Source organism: Lissotriton helveticus, chromosome 8 (genome assembly GCF_964261635.1).
Source record: "Lissotriton helveticus chromosome 8, aLisHel1.1, whole genome shotgun sequence".
Taxonomy (NCBI): domain Eukaryota; kingdom Metazoa; phylum Chordata; class Amphibia; order Caudata; family Salamandridae; genus Lissotriton; species Lissotriton helveticus.
Window position 1 is genome coordinate 194,319,344 of NC_136069.1, and position 21,573 is coordinate 194,340,916.

The following is a 21,573-nucleotide window of genomic DNA, read 5'->3' on the forward strand; positions in this document are numbered from 1 at the left end:
GCGCCCTGAGGCTCAAATACAGCCACTAACAGAGTGTACATGCCTCATAGCGCACACTGTGAGCTAGGACGTCTCAAGGCGCTTGAGTGTTAGTGCCTGTTAAAGGTGAGGGGCGGAGAACGCTGTGTAGCCGAAGTCACTGAGACTCAATGGGGAGAGACTGGGTGTCGCTCGTCTCCCTGGAGCCCGTCTCCCCTCCCACACTCGCGCCATGTGTCCCTGGAGATCCGTGCTCCCTGCGCGCCCCCACACCGTGCCCACGCACCTTATCGCCCCTCTCTTCTAAGCAGGGAGTCACATCTCTTAGTTTTCATTGAGGGTTTGATCATCTGTGAGAGGACAAGCGGCCGAGGAGAGAAAGAAATGCAGCACAGGGTAGCTCCCAGGGGCTTACATTCAACGTAGAGCACAAGTCCCACTGATAACAAGAGAGATGATGTATTTATTATATGTATTATAGCGCCTTTTTACAAGGCGCTTTACAAAGTGAAACAACAAAACGGCACTGTATGTAAAGACACTGGTATCTCACTGGCTAAACCGGGGTATTCTCTGTTAAGGACGAAGGATGGCGATCCTGAAGCAGGCTTTTTTGAGTTTATTTTTTATATAGCGTGAACTTGACCCCAAGGTATCGGGTATCAGAGCGCTATACATGAGGACACATTCATTTGTGTTAGGCACGGGGAGATTAAGTGATTCGCCCAGAATCACAGGATGTTCAGCGTCGTTGCCGTGACTCGAACCCGGTTGCCCAGCTTCGAAGTCGACCGCCACTAGCCATTAGGCCAACTAGTTCCTAACAAGCATTTGCAACGCAATAGGTCTCGCATTTTAGAAACAATGACCTATTGGTATTGTAACTGACAATGCCTTTTATTATAGCAGGATTATAAACATATAAAAAGGCATTGTCATTTACAATGCCAATAGCTGAAAATCTTTCAATTGCGAGACCTATTGCATTGCAAATGCTTGTTCTTTTTGGCATGTTTGTGTGCCATTTAACTTTTAGTAGTTGATGGGAGCGCATGACCTTACTCTTTGTCTCTGTCTGTATCTGTATTTGCAGGCATCCCCCCCAGCGGGAAACAGCCACTACAACGCAGGCATCTTATCGCGATGCAATTACAACGCGGTCGTTGCAACGACTGCGTTGTTACCACGCAAAGCTAATACTACGCAAGTCATTACATCGACTTGCAGTATATGGCATGCTAACATTAGAAACAGTACAGTTTACTATTCCAACACCTTCCCTACTGTTACGTAGGCTGGAGTTGGAATAGTAAATTATACATTTCTAATGTCAGCACGCCATCTATTGCAAGTCGATGTAATGACTTGCGTAGTAATGGCTTTGCGTGGCAACAACGCGGTCGCTGTAACGATCGCGTTGTTATGGCACGCGTTGGGATGACTCGCGTTGTAACGAGTCATATTACCCCAGCGCCTCTTTCTTCTGTGTTTGTGGCCTCCTGGTTGCTTCTGTCTGTCCCTCCCTCTTTCTCATACTAGAGTTCACATCTCAACAGTCTTATCTCTATTTACAGCCAATACCTATTGGCTTTGCCAATGCTTGTTAACCCAACTATGAAATGTTTTTCATGGTGACTTACATGCCATTTTTATCAAATGAGCCATGAAATCTACTTCAAGAATAATGCTGGGTTTAAAATGATAGCATATGAAACGGGTACACAGCATATACATTCAAGCCATTTCTTTTGTTTAATAAGAACTAACCACAAGGATATTCACTCTGCACTGAAAATGAGTTCAACAGCATATTAGCAACAGTTGTCTCAGGCAATGGTAATTTACAAGCTATGACTAAAATTCATGTAATGAAAATATTTTAGTATATATTTGGAACCCTACAATTCCTCTAGTACAACACGGCTTTACCAATTTTAGGTATCATTAATTTAAATGTGCTTATATTACATAAAGCAAGTGATGAGCATATCTTACAAATTAAAGAAAATTATGTATTAACATTTACAACTGTAATGTAGTTTTTAAGTGAGGTAAAGATATTTGGTGAAGGAGTAAAATAAGGATCCTCCTTCTCAGGCAGTTCAAAATGCAACACCTTTCTTTCACTATTAAATGTACCATGTTGTTCCTCAACATCACTGGGTATGAGTGCTAAATAAACAGGGGTTTCAGCTCCTTCGTCTGGAGTTTTGTGGGCCATATCACCACCCATGTCTGTCTGTGTCCATCCAGGGCAGCAGGCATAAATACGAATTTCATCCGCTTCTCTTTCTTTGTTCAACTTCCTGGCTAGAATCATGGACAGGATGTTGACCCCAAGTTTGGAAACTCCATACTCTGCGTTGGGCCAGCCCTCCTGGTTGTGAATTCCTTTTTTTGTGTCTTCAACAAACTTTTCCATGAGTGTTACAAGCTCGTCTTCTGTGATGGTGTCACTGCAAAACTTCTGTTGGAGATCTTTGCTGCAAGCGGCTAAAGCCGGTTGACTAATAATGCTGGACACATTCACAACCCTCCCTGTGTGAACAAAGGAACTCTTATGTTTATTTAGGAAATTCATCAACAACAAAAATATTTAACACAATAACTTAAAATATAAATCCTTTGTATTCAATTACATTTATATGCACAATTGTTGTTAAATAAGAGATAAAGACTGTAAAGAAAGTGGACTTGGGTTACAGTGAAAAAATACTATTCTGTACTATAAACAGCTGTTTTCTTTACTGGAAATTGATTCTTCCCTCATGTACAGTCTGTGTTCTACAGATTGCCCACTCTCTACCTCCCTGTTCGTGATACTGGAGCTCCCTCTGCCTCCTCACTCGGCGCTTACTAAAATATGCCCTCTGAAACAAGTCGACTCTATGCGCACTAATATATCTGGCCTCTTCTTTCCAATGTTTAGATGAATCGTACATGATCTGCACACCTTACCACACCTGCCTCCTTGCTCACTACTGTAGCACCCTCCTTCGTCCTCTGGAGCATGTAAAGAAATATACCCCACATGGAGCTCTGGAGTGTACGTCTTTATTCTTCAGAATACAATCACACACTGCACTTCCATTATGTTGTAACCATTAATAACCACACTTTAGCTCCTCCCAGCAAGTTACGTAATTCGTTGTTGTGTCTGCCCAGAACCACAAGGGTTCTAGTGCACATTGTCTGACAACACTACATCTCTCCTTTGTTAAATAAAAAGTACAAACAATAGTCATCATATTTCTTCAATAAGGCGTTGAGGTGCTCGCAGTAGTCGGCCAGATAGAGTAGTATGAGATGGTAGAGATGCACTCTGTCAGTCGCGGTGCGTCCATTGGGGCGTAGGGGCTTAGCCCCACTAAGCCTGGATGCACCGTGGCAAGCTATTACTGAGTGTATTATTATTAACATTCACAAATAATTAGCACCACAGCACAGCGCGGGACACGGGGACAGGCGATGGTATGTTATGCGGTGCGGTCCGGAGTGCTCAAGGGGTGGGGGCGAGGCTGCTGGTCTGCTGCAGCTTGAGTGACAGTCTGCAGCAGGCCAGCAGCACTGTGCGCATGAGGATTTTTGGGCTGTGACTTGCCCGAGCATGCGCGACAAACACCCAGTGAAGTTCAGCATAGAGAGAGGGTCCGATTGGGCCGGGGGTGCTGCTTCAGCCGGGCCCGGGTTTTACAAAGGCGCCAGGGCAAGTACTCAGTGTGCCCCCCAGCCAATCCTGGCGCTGCCTGCAGCGCCAGGATTGGCTGGTCCACCGCGCAACATCCATTATTGGATGCCGCGCGTGAGTGGGGGCAGAGTGGCAGACACTGCTCAGCACTGCATATATCATGGCCAATCACTGTGTGACTTCACCATGAAGCCATGCAGTGATTGGCCATTAAGGACGCGCGCGCCGTGACGTTCTGTAAGTTACTTGTTTCTGTTTTCTAACAGAACTTAGTGTCGTCGTCGCCACGTGCAAAGCCAGCAGCCAGCCCAGCAGACGTCCGACGGTCCACACCACAAGTCACACAGTCAGTCACGTCACAGTTCAATCACTGAGACACAGTAGGTGGGTGCGTGCTGCATATGTTTTTAATTCATTTCTGCTGCAGATTTTTGTATTGCCGGTTGCAGCGACGCAGCCTGAGCCTCTAATAATAATACGGACGGGGCACATTTTCAGTGAGTCACAGGCTACTTAGTGACGTCGAAGTAACGCGTACAAGGGTCCCTTCTCAATATCTAAATGTTGTGCAGTGTACGCAGAGGTATGCATTTTCATTTAAAGACCTGCATTGACGTGATAGCAGAGCACGAATGCCAGGTGCCCTGGTGCAAACAAGGAAATGCCCCTGCCCCGTCCCCTAATTGGTTAGAGCAAAAACAGCCGTAATAAGGGTTCAGTGGGTCCCTAAAGCCCATAGTACTATTGATAGCTACGCCATGCTGCCTTCAAAAATGAACACCGTGGGCTGGATGTGACAGTGACCTAAAATGCTATGCCTGCTGTTGACTGGGGGGAGGGGGGCGGCTTGCTCCATGGACTGGGGCACGGAGTGCCCCGAAAACGTGCTGCGCAGTAGGTGGGACAGTTTGACCACTAGAGGAGAGGAAAATCGTCTCTTTAATGTTTTCCACGCATATGAAGAGAGTTCTGCATTTTTAACAATCGTTGCAATTAAAATAGCATACAAGAGGAACGTACTGTGCTTTCAGGGCTCGCAAATTTAATGACTCACACCTAATTATCTCTCTTGCACATCATGATGATGTGACCGTCCTTACTCCTTGAGATGCGGTCGCTCCCCACGCTCCCTGGCCTGGGTATCGTAGTGCTTTGCCCGCATTGCTTGAATAGAATTGGTGCCTGCTTTAGCTCACTGCTGCCAAGCATTATTTTGCCCATTCCTCGCATTTTAATCTGCAAGTTTGCCCATTGCTCGCTTTTGAATCTGTGCATGTTTATACCTTGCTCGCATTTTAATCTGTTTATTATCGGAGCGCTCGCATTGCTCTATTTAATTTAATAATTACTGCCTGATTGTGCCGGTGCCACTGCCCATAGCGACACTCTACTTTGTGCCCCAATCTCGTCCTGTTTCGGTTTTGCCTTCGCTGCCATTTTTGTTGTTGTGCCTCGTAGCCAGCCTCTCCACCCCGCTCCCGCCTCCCAGCTGCTCCTCCCTCGCTCCGCCCCCCTCCACTATCCACTTATGTCAGTACAGCCTACGTGCAGCGTTCACGCGCAGCGGTCGCGCCCTATGCGCGCCGGAGGCGCGCCAAAGGTAAGCCCATCCACGCCCGTCCGCGCCTGGACCGCGCCCAGCGCCAAACCCCCTGGCCCCCGCAACATCCACTCCACCCGCGTAACGTACGACGCCGCAACCCTCTCAGCCCTTAACCCCGGCCGACCACCAAACTGCTACCAAGCCGTCCCAGGACACACCCATGGACCCTTCACCTGCCTCTCCTGCAAGTTCGACTGCATCAAGACCCACACCAAATCCACAAACTCCAAACAGAGCTCCGACACTAACCACCTGAGATGCATCCTACTCAACACCCGCTCGGTCCACAGACACGCCATTGAACTCTGGAACCTACTCGACACCACCTCGCCGGACGTCGCCTTTCTTACAGAAACCTGGATGAACGCCTCATCAACGCCCGACATCGCCATAGCTATCCCGGACAGCTACAAGATCATCCAAAAGGACCGCATCAACCAAACAGGAGGAGGCATCGCCATTGTTCATAAGAACACCATCCGCATCACGACCAGTTCTAACGACACACTCGCAGCTACCGAACACCTTCACTTCCAGATTCACATCGACCCCAAGACCACACTCAGAGGCACCTTCATCAACAGGCCACCAGGACCCCGCACACAATTCAGCGAAGACATCACTGACTTCATCAGCCCACACCCCTCCCCTCCGAGGACTACATTCTACTGGGAGACCTCAACTTCCACCTGGAAAAGAACAACGACAGCAACACCACCACCCTTCTGGACAACCTCGCCAATCTCGGACTCAAACAACTTGTTGACACCCCCACACACTATGCCGGGCACACGCTCGACCCAATCTTCACCTCCAGCAAGCACATCTCCTTCAATCACACCACAGCTCTCCATTGGACAGACCACAGCTGCGTTCACTTCAACTACAAAAAGACTACGACCCACAACCACCCACAACCAATCCCCGCAGAAACTGGAATAAAATTACCACCGACCAACTCTTCACATCGCTTCACCAAAACCCTCCTGCAAAATCATCGGACCCAATCCTTGCAGCCACCAACCTCACACACTGGATCACCCACAGCGCTGACGAATTAGCACCCTTAAAAAAACATCAAATCAAGCAAAGTAGCAAAAAAGCCCCCTGGTTCAACGATGACCTTAAGAAATCCAAAAAGTTCTGTCGCACCCTCGAGAAAGCCTGGAGAAAAAACCCAACCACTGACAACATGGCCACCTTCAAAAACGCCACCCGCAAACACCACCAACTGATCCGATCCACCAAGAAATCAGCATTCAAGGATCGACTCGACAACAACGCCCACAACAACAAGGAACTATTCAACATCGTCAAAGAATTTACCAACCCCACCGCCGGCACCAACGACATCAATCCCTCCCAAGACCTCTGTGACTCCCTAGCCTCATTCTTCCACAACAAAATCGCTGACATACATAACAGCTTTGAAAACCAGTCCGAAGACCAGTCCATCCCACCCACCTCCGAACTAAAAACCCCCTCCAACAACCTTTACGCCTGGAACCCAATCACCACTGAAGACACCATCCGCCTGATGAACTCCATCCACTCAGGATCGCCAACCGACCCATGTCCCCACCACATTTTCAACAAAGCAGACTCCATTATCGCACCCCATCTCCGAGACGTCATCAACTGCTCCCTCAACTCCGCTACCTTCCCGGAAAGCTGGAATCATGCCGAACTCAGCGCCCTTCTGAAGAAACCCACAGCAGACCCCACTGAACTTAAGAACTACCGCCCCATCTCGCTCCTCCCATTCCCTGCCAAAGTCATTGAGAAAGCCGTCAACAGTCAGCTCGCCGCCTTCCTCGAATCCAACAAATCCCTCGACCCTTCACAGTCCGGCTTCCGAGCCAAACACAGCACCGAGACCGCCCTCATCGCAGCAACAGACGACATTCGAACTCTACTGGACAACGGAGAAACAGCTGCTCTCATCCTACTTGACCTCTCCGCAGCCTTCGACACAGTCTGTCATAGCACCCTTATACAACGCCTCAGCAACGTCGGAATACAAGGAAAAGCATTGGACTGGATCATCTCGTTCCTCACCGGAAGAACCCAGAGAGTCCGCCTCCCCCCTTTTAAATCAGAGGCCACCGAAGTCATCTGCGGCGTACCACAAGGATCATCACTCAGTCCCACCCTCTTCAACGTATACATGAGTCCCCTCGCATCCATCGCGCGCCAACACAACCTCAACATCATCTCCTACGCCGACGACACCCAGCTGATCCTCTCCCTCACCAAAGACCCAAACACGGCCAAAACCAACCTACACGTAGGGATGAAAGAAGTAGCCGAGTGGATGAAGAACAGCCGTTTAAAACTGAACTCGGACAAAACGGAAGTCCTCATCTTAGGTTCATCCCCCTCCGCCTGGGACCACTCATGGTGGCCACCGGCCCTGGGAAACGCACCCATACCTACGGACCACGCACGTAACCTGGGCTTCATCCTGGACTCCTCCCTCTCGATGACCAGACAAGTCAACGCCGTCTCATCATCATGCTTCAACATTCTACGTATGCTCAAAAAAATCTTCCGTTGGATCCCCACCGAAACAAGAAAGACGGTCACCCACGCACTGGTCACAAGCCGACTGGACTACGGAAACACCCTTTACGCCGGAACCACAGCCAAACTACAGAAAAAACTCCAACGCATCCAAAACGCCTCAGCCAGACTCATACTAGACATCCCCCGCCAAGCTCACATTTCCCGTCACCAGAAAGACCTCCACTGGCTCGCCGTCAACAAGAGAATAACGTTCCGCCTCCTCACCCACGCACACAAAGCCCTCTACGACCTAGGACCCGAATGCCTCAACACGCGCCTGTCCTTTTACACCCCCACCCGCCAACTACGATCGTCCAATCAAGCCCTCGCCGCAATTCCACGCATCCATAGATCCACCATGGGGGGAAGATCCTTCTCCTACTTAGCTGCCAAAACCTGGAATTCTCTCCCCACCCACCTCGCCTTACACAGAACCACCTCTCCTTCAGAAAACAACTAAAAACTTGGATATTCGATAAGTAAAGTACCCCCCTCCCTCAAGCGCCTTGAGACCCTCTGGGTGAGTAGTGCGCTATACAAATGTTAAACTTGAACTTGAACCTATGATCCAAAACCGAGCTTTTCAATGTTAATGGAGGGAGGCGCGAGGTGGCTGTTCTTTCCAGACCGCATGCTTTAAAACATGACTAGCATATAAAAAGGATCCGAAAAACAGACGTATGTGTGTTGTGAGGTACATAAAGTTAATTATAGGGGTATATTATGTTATTTTCTGTTGATGTGTGTATTTGCATGGCTGTGATGGGAATGGTCTTTATTACTGACAGAAATAAGGTTTATGTCATAATGTCTTAATACTTTTTTCAATCATTGTGACACCATCGGTGATAGGGCCTGATTCACAAAGGCTTTAGCAATTTAAAGAAAAAGAAAATTGCAGTTTTATATAGTGCGAACTCGACCTAAAGGTATCAGAGCGCTTTACATGAGCTAGGAGAGAACACGTGAACCTTCTCTTCTGTGGTGGAGTGAAAGTGTGTGATTAACTGACATCCCTGTGTAAATGTGCTTCAAACAGCGCAGCGGGGTTGTAAAATGTCACACGTGACTACTTCTGATGTGATAACGTGTGGCCTTATCTTGCTTTTTCAATTTCCAGACTCGAGTTTCTGTGCATCTGCGAGGCAGCCAGCGCAGAATTATATTTTCTAAAAAAATGCTATTAAAAAAGTATTTGCCTTATATAAGCAGTTTCACCCTCCCCTTACCAGAAGCACTGTCTTTATGCTTGCAATAGTGTCTGAGACGGATCACTGACATAATATCGACGTCACAAATATCGAGATACACAAATATCGAGTAAAAAATATCGAGTGACAAAATATCGACTCCCTGTCTACAAACAGGTAAGTACCAAAATATCGACTCCAAAATATCGACTTACAAAAATATAGACTGTCAAAATATCGATTTTTTTAAATGTCTTAAAATTAAGTTAAAACTAATATAGTAATAAATATATTTAATATAAACTTAGAAATAATTATTTTAGGGTCTCCTTTCGGGGTCGAAGATGGCGGATTGATGCCGTCAGTGCAGAGAGTAGCTGCGGAGGTCCGGCAGCACTATGACCGTTAATTGATTCTTTTTCCGACTTTTGCATCCCGCGGTCAAGACTGTGGCTGAGCGAGGAAGATTTCGGGGGATTTTGGATAATCAAACTACCCTGCTCGTTAGCATACATGCTACACAGTAACCTCCTAGTGGAGCCGAGGCTGGAGCCGTGCAAGGAGCCGCGTAAGGAGCCGCGGAGCAGGGGTGAAGGCGGAGCAAACCAGAGGCGAAACCTGCGATCGCCGAGCATCGGAGCGGAGTGCTGGAGCGGACCGCACTCACAGCACAGTACAGAGACCTGGAGTGGTGGAGTAGTAACAAGCACACAAACATACGGAATTGAGCGGCGGAGGCTCAGCGGGACTGAGGAGGTAATATACCTGCGAGACGCCTGGTGAGGAACCGCTTTGTGGAACAGGCACAGCAAACAGTGTGGGACCAGCTCTTGTGGCGGGTGTTACAGTTGCATCGGGAAGCTCGGGACTAAACGACTTACCGGCTACACGGCAACTCCTCAACGGAGCCGGTGCTGGAGCCACGCTGGGAGCTGGGAGCAGGGTGCCACGGAGCGAGGAGGTGGAGGCGGAACAAGGCAGAAGCGGAGAAAGTTGAAACCTGTAATCTCCAAGCCATGGAACAGTGGCAAAACACACGGAACTGAGCAGCAGAGCTCAATAAAGGGGACAGTTTGCCTACGAGACTGGTGAGGAAATTGCTTTGGGATACAAGTGGAGTGGGAGTAGCACCTGTGGCGGATGTTACGGCTGCGACCCCTCGAGCACCGGGTCAGAGAGATTTTTCGGACACAAGAAAGGGAGCAAACAGGAGAAATCTGGCCTGAATGCTGGTAAGACGCTCCCCCGCACACAAACTTTGAATTCTAACCTGATCCCTAATGTGGTACCTAATAATTGCATACCAAGCCTTGCTACTGTTGACTCTCTAACTCAACCGAAGGGCAAAGCTAATTTAACAGGGGGGAGCATAATATTATTGACACTGACATTGTTATCAATAGTAACACCAATACTGCTGTAAGTGCTTTAAGTGCTCCTGCTGCATCTGATAGTAATGACACCCAGACTCAATCAGCTACCTTGTCTGCTACCGATGACACTAGGTTACAGCCTAAAACTAAAACTTTAAAAGATATAAATTCTTTAACACCGTCATCTAGCCTGTCTAGCCTGTCTACCTCCCTACCAATAGAGGTCATAGAAGATATATTAGACTGCTCCTTAACTGAAGGGGAAAAATCGATAGCAGCGGCTGACCAACTACAAGGAAATGGATTGGAGGCAACAGGGGCGGCAAAGCAAGATGATCAGAGTAAACCGGCTGAGCAATTAGATGGGTCAGACACGGATGAGAATTATAGTGATTGTCCAGATCAGAGTAACTCCACGCCATCGCACTCAGCCAAAGGAAACGCCAGCGGAATAAGGAAAGGGAAAGGAAAAGGAAGGGGGAAAAATAAACTTAAAAAAAATGATAAACAAACCTAATCTAACAACGGTGAAAATGATTGCCGAAAACAGTCCTATAAGGAAGTGGGTACAGGCAAAAGGTGGTGTTAAAACAATGGCCTTGAGACTGTCTGGGAACAACCCGAATGAAACAGGCACTACACCAAGGGGGATAATCTCGGTAGGGACAGCGGCAGTGGATACATTGGAGGATGCTGTTACTGGATCTGATGTACCTAAAGAGATGACAGGAATGATAGGAGGTCCTTCTTTGACCTCTGACACACATATGGGGGGCTCAGAGGTAACAGGGGCGACCCCCCTATTAACAACAACATTACCACCATCTTTAACTACCCCTGTGCAAGATGCATTACCTGCTTTTTCATCCTCTTCTTCACGCTCATCCCTAGTGGTTGAACCAGTAAAGGGCAATATGCCAAACCATTTAAGGCCTGATCATACCGATAACACTCTTACTCAAAGTGATATACTAGCAGATTGGACTTTGCCGGGGGAAGTCTCTTCATCTTTTCAGATGATTTTGCAGTTGCTTAATGAGCAAAAACAAGAAGCACAACATCATTATCAACAGATGCGAGAAGATAGCAGCAAAACTCAGTCCTCACTTCTCGAGATGTCTGGCAAACTTGGGACTATGTCTCAGGATATGGAAGAACTGCAACAGAGGGTTGTATCAACGGAGGAAAAAGGAGCTTATTCTGAAACAGTCTTGAATAGACATGAGAATCAACTCTCTCATATGCAGATCAAACTTGAAGACTTAGAAAACAGACAGAGGAGGCAGAACCTCCGCGTTTTTGGCATAGGAGAGGGAGTGGAAGGAGCTGACGCTAGAGCTTACATAGTGCATTTATTTCAGAAGGCGTTTCCTGAACTCTCAGACTGGGACTGGGACTCGCAAATACAACGGGCCCACCGACTCCCATTGGTTCAAAGGAACAAAAATAATCAATACCCACGTCTTATTCTGATCTACATCGGTAACTTTTTATTACGACAAGCGATTTCACTAAAGGCAAGACCAAATACTCCAGTGACCATGGACTCAATTACTTTTTTTGTTAGATCTGATCTAAGTAAGTTGACTATGGATCCGATAAAAGAATTGGGTGGTCAGGTATTTCTGCAAGAACCGGCTAAACTAAAGGTTCTAAAGAATGGTCGAACATATTATTTCTCTGAAGCAAAAGAGGTAGAGCACATTGTAGACAAATGGAAAGTGGAGAAAAGTGGACATGGACCTAAACATTGATATTGATACTGCAGCAGAAACTGTATAGTCCACTGCCATTGAAGTTTTGGTTATATCGCGATGAATTACTGAATCGCTGAACTTTTTGAATTTCATCTATTTGTCTTCTTACATAATTTGCAGCTTAAGATGATCTAATATTGCTTACTGATTGCTTATGGATTCAATATTGCCTATGCCTTTTTTTTTCTTTTCTCTTCTCTTGTTTTTCTCTTTTTCTTCTTAATGACTGCGGATAGCATAGGTTACTTAGCTCGGTCATAGTACCGGATCTTCTGCGCTACGACTCTGCACATGCTGCTATTTCAACGGCAGCAAGGAGAAAGGGGGGGCCTGCTGGAAGAAACAGAAGGGGAGGGGGTGGGGTTAGTAAGGGGTGGTGGGGGGTCATCGCTCAGGGGGAAAAAAGCATCTCGAGGGTAAGTAAACTGATAAAAGTATTGGTTTGGAAGATAAGCAAAGATGATGATATTTTTGGGTACACTTGGTATATTACAAATTCAGGGGAGATAAGTGAAGGGGGTAGTAAAGGGAAAACACTAGAATACTTCGTAATCAAGGATAGTAAAATATTTTATCTTAAATGCTTCAATTAAAATGTTTAACGTGGAACGTATCTGGCTTAAATAGTAAAAATTAAACGGAACCTTGTGTTTGAAGAGCTCAAAATGTATAACCCTCAAATTATAGTACTAACTGAGACTCACATAGCATATAAAGATAGGAAACTACTTGAACAGCTTGGCTATGTAGTCCTATTATCTACGAACTTTAATGCTTCTATTCGGGGCGTAGCAATTTTAAGACATAAACAACTTAGAGTAGAGGTTAATAAGTCACTGACTGATAAAGCTGGGAGATGGGCATTGGCACAAGTAGTTATTGAAGGCTTTAAATACACTATTTGTGGTGTTTATGCTTCTAATGTGGACGAACCCCGGATTATTGATCAAATTAATTTGGAACTATTTGGGTGGGAAGGGGAACTCATTATGCTTGGAGACTTTAACTGCATTATGGATTATAACCTAGATACAACCAGAAGGGGATCTTTTCGAAGGATGCGGAAGACTAGGGCTGCAATTTTAGATCTAGCAGCAACTCATCTAATTAAGGATGCCTGGAGATATCTATACCCCAATGTAGCAGGCTACACTTACTACTCTGCCGCACACAAGCTGTGCTCACGCATAGATATGGTTTGGGTCTCCGATTCTATCCTTGAAAATGGTACTATGGCAATCTGCCCTAGAGTCACTTCCGATCATAATAATAATAATAATAATAATAATCCACATTTGTAAAGCGCACAATCACCCGTTAGGGTCTCTAGGCGCTGGGGGCCGTCGGGAAGATTAAGCAAGCTATTGCCCAGAGTCACATGGTGTTGGGCTAACCTGCCGCCGGAGCCGGGGATCGAACCGTGATCCCCAAATTCCAGCGTCAGTCGCCATAACCCTATTATGCTGACATTTGAGATAACAACGGAAAGACAAGCTCCCCGTGCGTTCTCTTTCCCTAGATATTTGTTCACAGATACTACCTTTTTAGGCCAATTAAAAGAACATATAAAGGAGTTTGTAGAATTCAATATTCACTCTACAGCACCAAGGATAGTTTGGGATACATGTAAAGCTAGCATCCGTGGGTTTTCCCAGCAGTATATATGGCAACAAAATAAGGAACGTAGGAATCAAGATGAGAAAATGACAACGGATATACTTAATACGGAAAACTTATTGTCTGAAGCGCTTATTAAAGGAGATGACGAGAAGGCATTACGTCTTAAAATAGTTGATCTAAAAGCAGCTTTAAAAAAGATTTTTAGGGAAAAAAGCATAATTAAAATTAAGAAATACCAACTAAGCCAATATGAAGGTGGGGAACAGATAGGGAAAATATTAGCATATAGAGTGGCCGAGAATCGAGCACAGACGGCCGTTAAAGAAATTAAGGGGGCCAATAACCAAATCTTTCAAGACACAAAGACTATTTTAAATCAATTTGCACAATACTATCAAGAGCTATATACCCCGGAGAATGAGGTGGATAACGACAAAATTAAGAACTATCTAAACTTAAATAAAGTCTTACCTATTGACCCGGAGCATTGTGTTCAATTAGCTGGGGATATTACGTCAACAGAAATTAGAACAGCTATTTACTCCCTGGCATCAGGGAAAGCCACTGGGGAAGATTCGATTCCTATTGAGTTATTTAAAACATGTGCGGAGGAATTAATACCACTTCTGTCTATAGTGATTCAGGCTATTGGGAAAGGGGAGCAAGCACCTAGGTCATGGAACTTAACACAAATTATTTTTTTTCTGAAAAAAGGCAAACCAGCTGTTGAAAGAGGGTCCTACAGACCTATATCCCTCATAAATAGCGATGCTAAAATATTCGCCAAAATACTGTCTACTAGGTTAGCACCATTAATGACACAAATGGTATCATCTCAACAACATGGTTTTATCCCTAAAAGGGACACAACGGCTCATATTAACATGGCTATCATGGCTTTCGATGTGGCGCGCATTAAGTCAACCCCACTCGGTATGATATTATTAGATGCAGAAAAGGCATTTGACCGAGTGGGGTGGGACTTTCTATGGGCCACATTACTTGCTTTTGGTATAAAGGGTCAATTCTTGAACTGGATTCAGGCACTGTACGATAAACCAGTTGGTAAAGTTTCTTATATGGCCAAATGCTCTTCTACCTTTCCGATTGGACGGGGGACAAGACAAGGGTGTCCTTTATCCCCTTTACTATTTGCCCTTATAATGGAACCATTTCTGATCGCACTACAAGGTAGGGATCAGATTTCCCCTTTTTTTAATGGAGTAGATTCACTCAAATTAACTGTATACGCCGACGATATAGCGGTATACTCCAATGATGTCGAAGAAGCGTTAAAAGGTATTATAATAGAAGCGGGGGATTTTGGCTCAGTATCTGGATATAGATTAAATAGTACTAAGACTCATATTGTTATGAATTATAGACCATCAAATCCATTACAAGGGGTATGTGATCTGGCTACATACCTGGGGGTAAAGATTTCATCAGATGTTAATCTAATACTGGCATTAAATTACGAGCCTCTATTGAAGGAAACAGGTATATTATTCAAGAAATGGCATAAACTACCATTAAGTATTATAGGCCGAATTAATTTAGTAAAAATGAAAATATTACCCAAGTATTTATATCTTTTTCGTTCAATTCCTCTACGTATAAATAATTCTTACTTTAATAGATTGGACGGAATTATTAGTAGTTTCATTTGGGGATACAAGAAAGCTCGCCGCGCTGTTTCACTCCTTAAACTTCCATTTATCCAAGGAGGCCTACCGGATATAAAAGCTTATTATTTGGCCGCTTTCTTGACCCGTTTCCAAAGTCTAATAATTCCAGATAAAAGTATGTATTTCCACAAATTTGTGTTAGGGGAGGATGTAAATATGTTCCTCTACAAAATCAATGACCCCAATTACTTTAAACGCGTTAAATTTAAGACTATACGAGATCTGGTTAACATTTGGCGCTCCATTTTGGTTAAATGCAAGACCTCTAATTTTCATCATAAAACCCCATTGTGGTTTAACCCGGGCCTACCTGAAATATTCCATGATCAATGGGCCCTTAGGTGGTTAGAAGTGGGTATTAAAAGCTTGGGAGATCTGTTTGATCACAATGGATTTTGTTCTTTTGAACAGCTGAAAGCTTGTTATAACATATCGGAGGAAGCCCGTTTTAAATACTTTCAAATAAGAGACTATCTGGTACGGAAACTAAGACTTTTGAAAATTCAGGATTCAGATTTATGGGACTGTATATATAAAGAAAATGATAAAGCATGGATTAGTTTAGGCTATAAAATCTTTATTAGCCATAGAAATGATGACTCTGTAAAACTTGCTGAAAAATATACTAGGAAACTGGGAATACCTGTGGCTCCTAACTTAATTACCTCTTCACTAAACAGCCTCCATCGATCTATACATTCTTCCAATTTAAAACTACAACTATTCAAAACTATATGTCAATTATATTACACACCAGATAGGATTCTTAGATGGGCAAACAATAATAATTTTAATGAGCGCACAAAATGTCCAAAGTGCAATATGAGTGCTGCAGACATAACTCACATGTTTTTTTCCTGCCCACAATTAGGTGAATATTGGAATGATGTGATGGAAGTTATATCTACGAAATTAGCTTGCTCTATTGATTTGACACCTGTAGACGTGCTTGTCGGCTATTCCGGGGGTGATAAAACTAACATTGACTTACTTAATATTGTACTTGCATGCGCGAGATTAGTAATAGCAAGGGCTTGGATACAACACAACCCGCCGACAGTTATGGAATGGTGGAGCCTCGCTAAGGAAATTTATCATATGGAATCTGCTTTAGCTACAACACGGGGTATTCAGGCTAAGCTGAAAGTAGAAAGGATTTGGGGATTGATAATGTTATGATACTTCCCTTTTTTCTTTTCCTTTTTTTTTTTTTTATATATATGTCTTTTGCCATTGTTATACCCTTTTCTTGGAGATACGTGGTACTTTGCGGAGAAATTGATTATGATTGCTTTGCTCTCCCCCTGGATGGAATTAGCGAATTTATTATGTTTTTTCTGATTAAATAATTATGTACTTGTCCCATGAGATGCAATAAAAAAAATTATAAAAAAAATAAAAAAAAAATAATTATTTTAATAATTTAATTTTAATAAATAATTTCTATAATTAAAAGAATTATATCACCAAAAATAATACATATATATATATATATATATATATATATAAAACATATTATTAAATAAACATATATAACATTTTTAGCGTAGCATAGAAAATGGTTAAAATTTATTGTAACAACTATAGTGAGTTCAACATTAGCAAAAGTGTTGAATAGCGTAGAGGTAAAATTTACTATTCCCACTCCAGTGGGTGCAACAGTAGGGAAAGCGCTGGATAGTGTAGGGGTTAAAATTACTATTCCCACTCCAGGGATGTATGACGTTACAACGCATACTTTTACAACACCTACCATTACATCAAAACTTTTACAACACAAAAACTTTTACAACTCATACATTTACAACGCAAGATTTTACAACGCATATACCTTTACAACGCATACCATTACAACGTAAGTATTGGTAAGTATATAATTTTTTTAATATAAATTAATTTAAAATATTATAATATAATTTAATTTTATTTAATTTTATTTAATTAATGTAATTTAAATGTAATTTTCCTTTTTTTAATTTTTTTTTTTAAACTCTTTATTCATGACTGGTTCAGATATCACATTATGCATGACATTTTTAACATACTGTCAGTCTTTTCCGTTTTCTGAAACATAACATCGGCGCAGTGTTGCATACATAAATCCTAGCATTACAGTGCGTAAAAATCCAATTATCAAATCAAAGTATTACTTGTTGCAGGTCAATAGAGCACTGTATCGCCCAACCGTTGCCCGTTCCCTCCCACCTCCCCCCACCCTGTTCCCGTCTTCTGGTCAGTCCCACACACCTTAACTAGAACACTCATCTATCAGTTATGTGGCTGCACAAATAGGCGTTTCAAATCATAGGCATGGTCACTGGGTTGTCTAGGCTAGTCAGTCTCGCATATCGCCACTCCCCATAGCCGGTGTGTGTTCAACCACCCCCATCCCGGGGCAGTTCCAGGTTCTCCTCCTCTAGTTCCAATAGCATGCGGTCCCAGTCTTGTGCTACAGGGTATTTCCGGTGGCCCCTCTCCTCCTCCCTGCGCAATTCCGCTGCCTCCGCCCTTCCCCATTTCAGCACATCTGACCTCCACATCTCTATGCCCGGGGGTCTAAGAGACTTCCACCTCATAGTTAGAGTCCGGAGTGCCAACAAGAGAGCTAGGTCCGTAAATTTCAATTGTGCCCTACAGGCCTTGGGTCTCTTCCTATTACCTATCAGGCAGGGTAAGACGCCCTCCGGGACCTGTACCCCCGTCACAGTGTGCAATGTGTGTCGGATAGTCACCCAGTATGAGTGTAATCTCGGGCACGCCCACAACATGTGGACTATGTCAGCGTCATCACCCTGGCACCTTGGGCAGCAGTGGGGGGTGGTGGGAAATATCCTGTGTAATCTTTGTGGAGTGAGGTAAGCCCTATGCAGTACCATGGCCTGTATAAATTTGAATTTAGCATTTCTGGACACTCTCCGAGGATGTCCGAGGATGATCTTCCAGTCCCCATCCGTGATGTCCTCTCCTTTATCCGTGCTCCAGGCCTCTCTGAGTGGGGTGAGGAAACTAGCTGCGTGTTCTCTAATGCCCACATATAACCATTTCACTAAGTGTCCGCCTGACCCCATATAGTATAGGAGATGGACCAATTTGTGTTGTGCTGGTTTAGTGCGGTGTGCAGCCCAAGTGCGTCTTACATAGTGGGAGACCGTGGCATGAAGAAGATACAGCCGTTGCGGAGCTCCCGTGGATTGTGTAAAGGTGGCATGATCCAGCAATGTGTCGTCCCCGAAGAAGTCTCCAACCCTGTCCACCCCAGCATCTATCCAGGGTTGTAGTCTGCGTCTCGTCAGGGGTCCCTGTGGAGTCGGTAGGCCCAGGAGAGGGATGTTGTCTGCGTAGGGGGGGGTCCCCGCCGTGTATTTAAGCGCATTCCGCCAGCACTTCAAAGCCACGAGTAGTAAGGGGTGGCAATCCCTCGGAGTCTTGGCCGCAGGCAGCAGAAGGGAATGGAGATCCCCGCGTGTCAATTCCTGTGGCGTGAAAGCAATTTCATGTAGGTTTCTACCTGCCACCCACCTTGTCAACCACTGAAGCTGGCTAGCGTAGTAGTAGCCACGCAGGTCAGGCACTCCCAGGCCCCCCTGTCTGGTGGACAGTTGTAGTTTTTTTAGGCGTATCCGTCTCCTCCCCGAACCCCAAATCAGGGTGATCAATAACGAGTTCAGCATGGTAAATATGGGTTGCGGTAGGAGAATCGGCAGGTTCACAAAATAATACAAGATTCGGGGAAGCAGGACCATTTTCGAAATTGCCACCCGGCCCATGACGGACAGGGGCAGGGACGTCCAGAAGGTCACACTACTGCGGAGGCCAGTAATTGCTCTCCGTACATTACCCTCAATCTGGTCGTCGGAGTTCCGATAGACATTAATACCAAGGTACTTAAATGTGGTCGGGGCCACCTGGATCGCGTTCTCCCCAAACTGTATGTGAGTGAGCTGTTGTCCGTCGCGGAAAAAGAATCCCAGTGATTTCCCGGGATTAACTGCCAGGCCCGATATCTCTTCAAACCGTGCAAAGGTGTTTGCCAGGGGAGTGTGGTCCCCCTGCAAATCTCGCAGGAACAGCATTATGTCGTCGGCATTGATGGAGACCAGATTATGGGTGCCGCCAACCAGGATACCCGCCTCCGCCGCCCTAGTCCGGAGTGCAATAGCCAGGGGTTCTAGAGTAAGTACAAATAACAGCGGGGACAGCGGGCAGCCCTGCCGGGTGCCCCTATGTACTGCATAGCTGTCCGACGTGTGTCGGCCGGTGTGTGCCCATGCCGTTGGGTTCGTGTATAGCAGACGAACCCATTTTATCAGGGCATCCGGGATTCCAAAGCGACGTAACACTTCAAACATAAAGTCCCAAGTCAGGGAGTCAAACGCTTGCCGCAGGTCAAGGGCTATGCATCCAGCGTGCGGCAAGTCCGGGGGGGCAGTGGACATGAGGGCATGCAGCCGTCTCGTGTTTTGAGAAGTGCTCCTCTCCGGGAGGAAGCCGCACTGATTATTATTATTATTATATGAAACTTGTAACGCGCTCAGCTTACCCGGGGGCATCCCGGCGCGACAGACCAAAAAAGGAGAGACTCGATTACTCACTACTATGGAAACAAGTAGGTCTTAAGAAGTTTCCTGAATAGTAGGATCTTGGGCTCTGAGCGAATCTTGAGGGGCAGAGAGTTCCACAGAGATGCCACCTGTACCGAGAAACGCCTGCCCCCAGTTCGAGCTCTCTTAACTCTCGCAGATCGCAAAAAATGTTGCTGGTCCGAGCGCAGAAGGCGTGGTGGTTTATAAGGACGGGCCATATTAAAAAGGATGGGAGGGCCTTTGCCATGTAGAATTTTATGGGCCGTACATAGCGCCTTAAATTTCACCCGCTCCTTGACAGGGAGCCAGTGAAGCGCTTTGAGGGCCGGGGCAGCAGACTGCCTTCTAGGGATCTCCATCAAGACTCTTGCAGCTGCGTTTTGCACCTGTTGGAGAGTTTTAAAGGTCGCTTCGGGGCGCCAAGAAACAGGGCATTTCCATAGTCAAGCCTCGAAAGGATTAAACCACGCATTAAAAGCTTCTTAGCTGACTCCGGAAGCAGTGGTAGCACCTTTCGGGCTGACTTCAGTAAACCGAAGCACACCCCCGCGGTCTTCCTGGCGTGAGTCCTGAAGGACAGATCTTCCTCCAACCATACTCCCAAGGACTTGATCTCTTTCTTGGGGGATGGTGGGTCGCCAAGAGACCGGGGCCAACAGCTGGCAATAATGGAGGGACTGGTGTTACCCAGGAGCATCAGCTCAGTTTTTCCTCCATTAAGCTTAAGAGCCGAGTTGGACATCCACTGATAGACATTGGCCAGGCAGTCATGTAATACATTGGGTTGCTCCACCAGCTGAGTGAGGCCCACCACCAGCTGAGTATCATCAGCGTAGCTGATGATCTTCAGCCCCGAAGGGGCTACCACTCGTTCAAGTGGAGTCATGTATGCATTGAACAAAGTAGGGCTCAACGATGAGCCCTGCGGGACTCCACATTGAAGAGGGAATAGGGAAGACTGCTCTGCCCCTTCCCAGACCTGGTAGAAACGGTTGGAGAGAAAAGATCCCAACCATTTCAGGGCCGTCCCTGAGACACCTACCTCTGACAGGCGTTGGAGGAGCACCTGATGACTCACGGTGTCAAAGGCAGCACTCAGGTCAAGGAGGATCACTGCCACTGATCCTCCAGTATCAAGAGTGCTCCTTGCTTCCTCCACTACCGCCAGCAGGGCTGTGTCCGTTCCCTGGCCGGGACGGAAACCAGTCTGGGAGTCTCCCAACAGGTGGTTGGACTCAAGATGGTAGGACAACTGACGGTTAACCAGCTTCTCGGCGATTTTAGAAAACCCCGGCAGAAGCGAGATTGGCCTGAAGTTGGTCAAGTTGGCAGGATCTAAGCCTGGTTTTTTCAGTAAGGCTTTTACTACAGCCCTTTTCCATCTCTGAGGGACTATGCCATGCGAGAGAGAAAGGTTAATAAGGTCGGTCAGCGGAGCTGACAGAGTGCTAGCCACAAGTTTAAGATGTTTCATGGGCACTGGATCACTCGGAGATCCACTCTTCATCTCCAGCAGGACCTTTACAA

General features: G+C 45.7%; 1 protein-coding gene across 6 annotated transcripts in view; it reads right to left on the reverse strand.

Moving 5' to 3' along the window:
- Positions 1 to 1,708: 1,708 nt before the first annotated feature.
- Positions 1,709 to 21,573, reverse strand: part of LOC144772512 (carbonyl reductase [NADPH] 1-like) — a 166,986-nt gene continuing 147,121 nt past the window's right edge. For all 6 annotated transcript variants that reach the window (XM_078656894.1, XM_078656893.1, XM_078656896.1 and 3 more), the window contains one exon: positions 1,709 to 2,517. In XM_078656894.1, the coding sequence (XP_078513020.1) occupies positions 1,988 to 2,517 (530 nt within the window). In that variant the 3' untranslated portion in view covers positions 1,709 to 1,987. The remainder of the gene's footprint in view (positions 2,518 to 21,573) is intronic.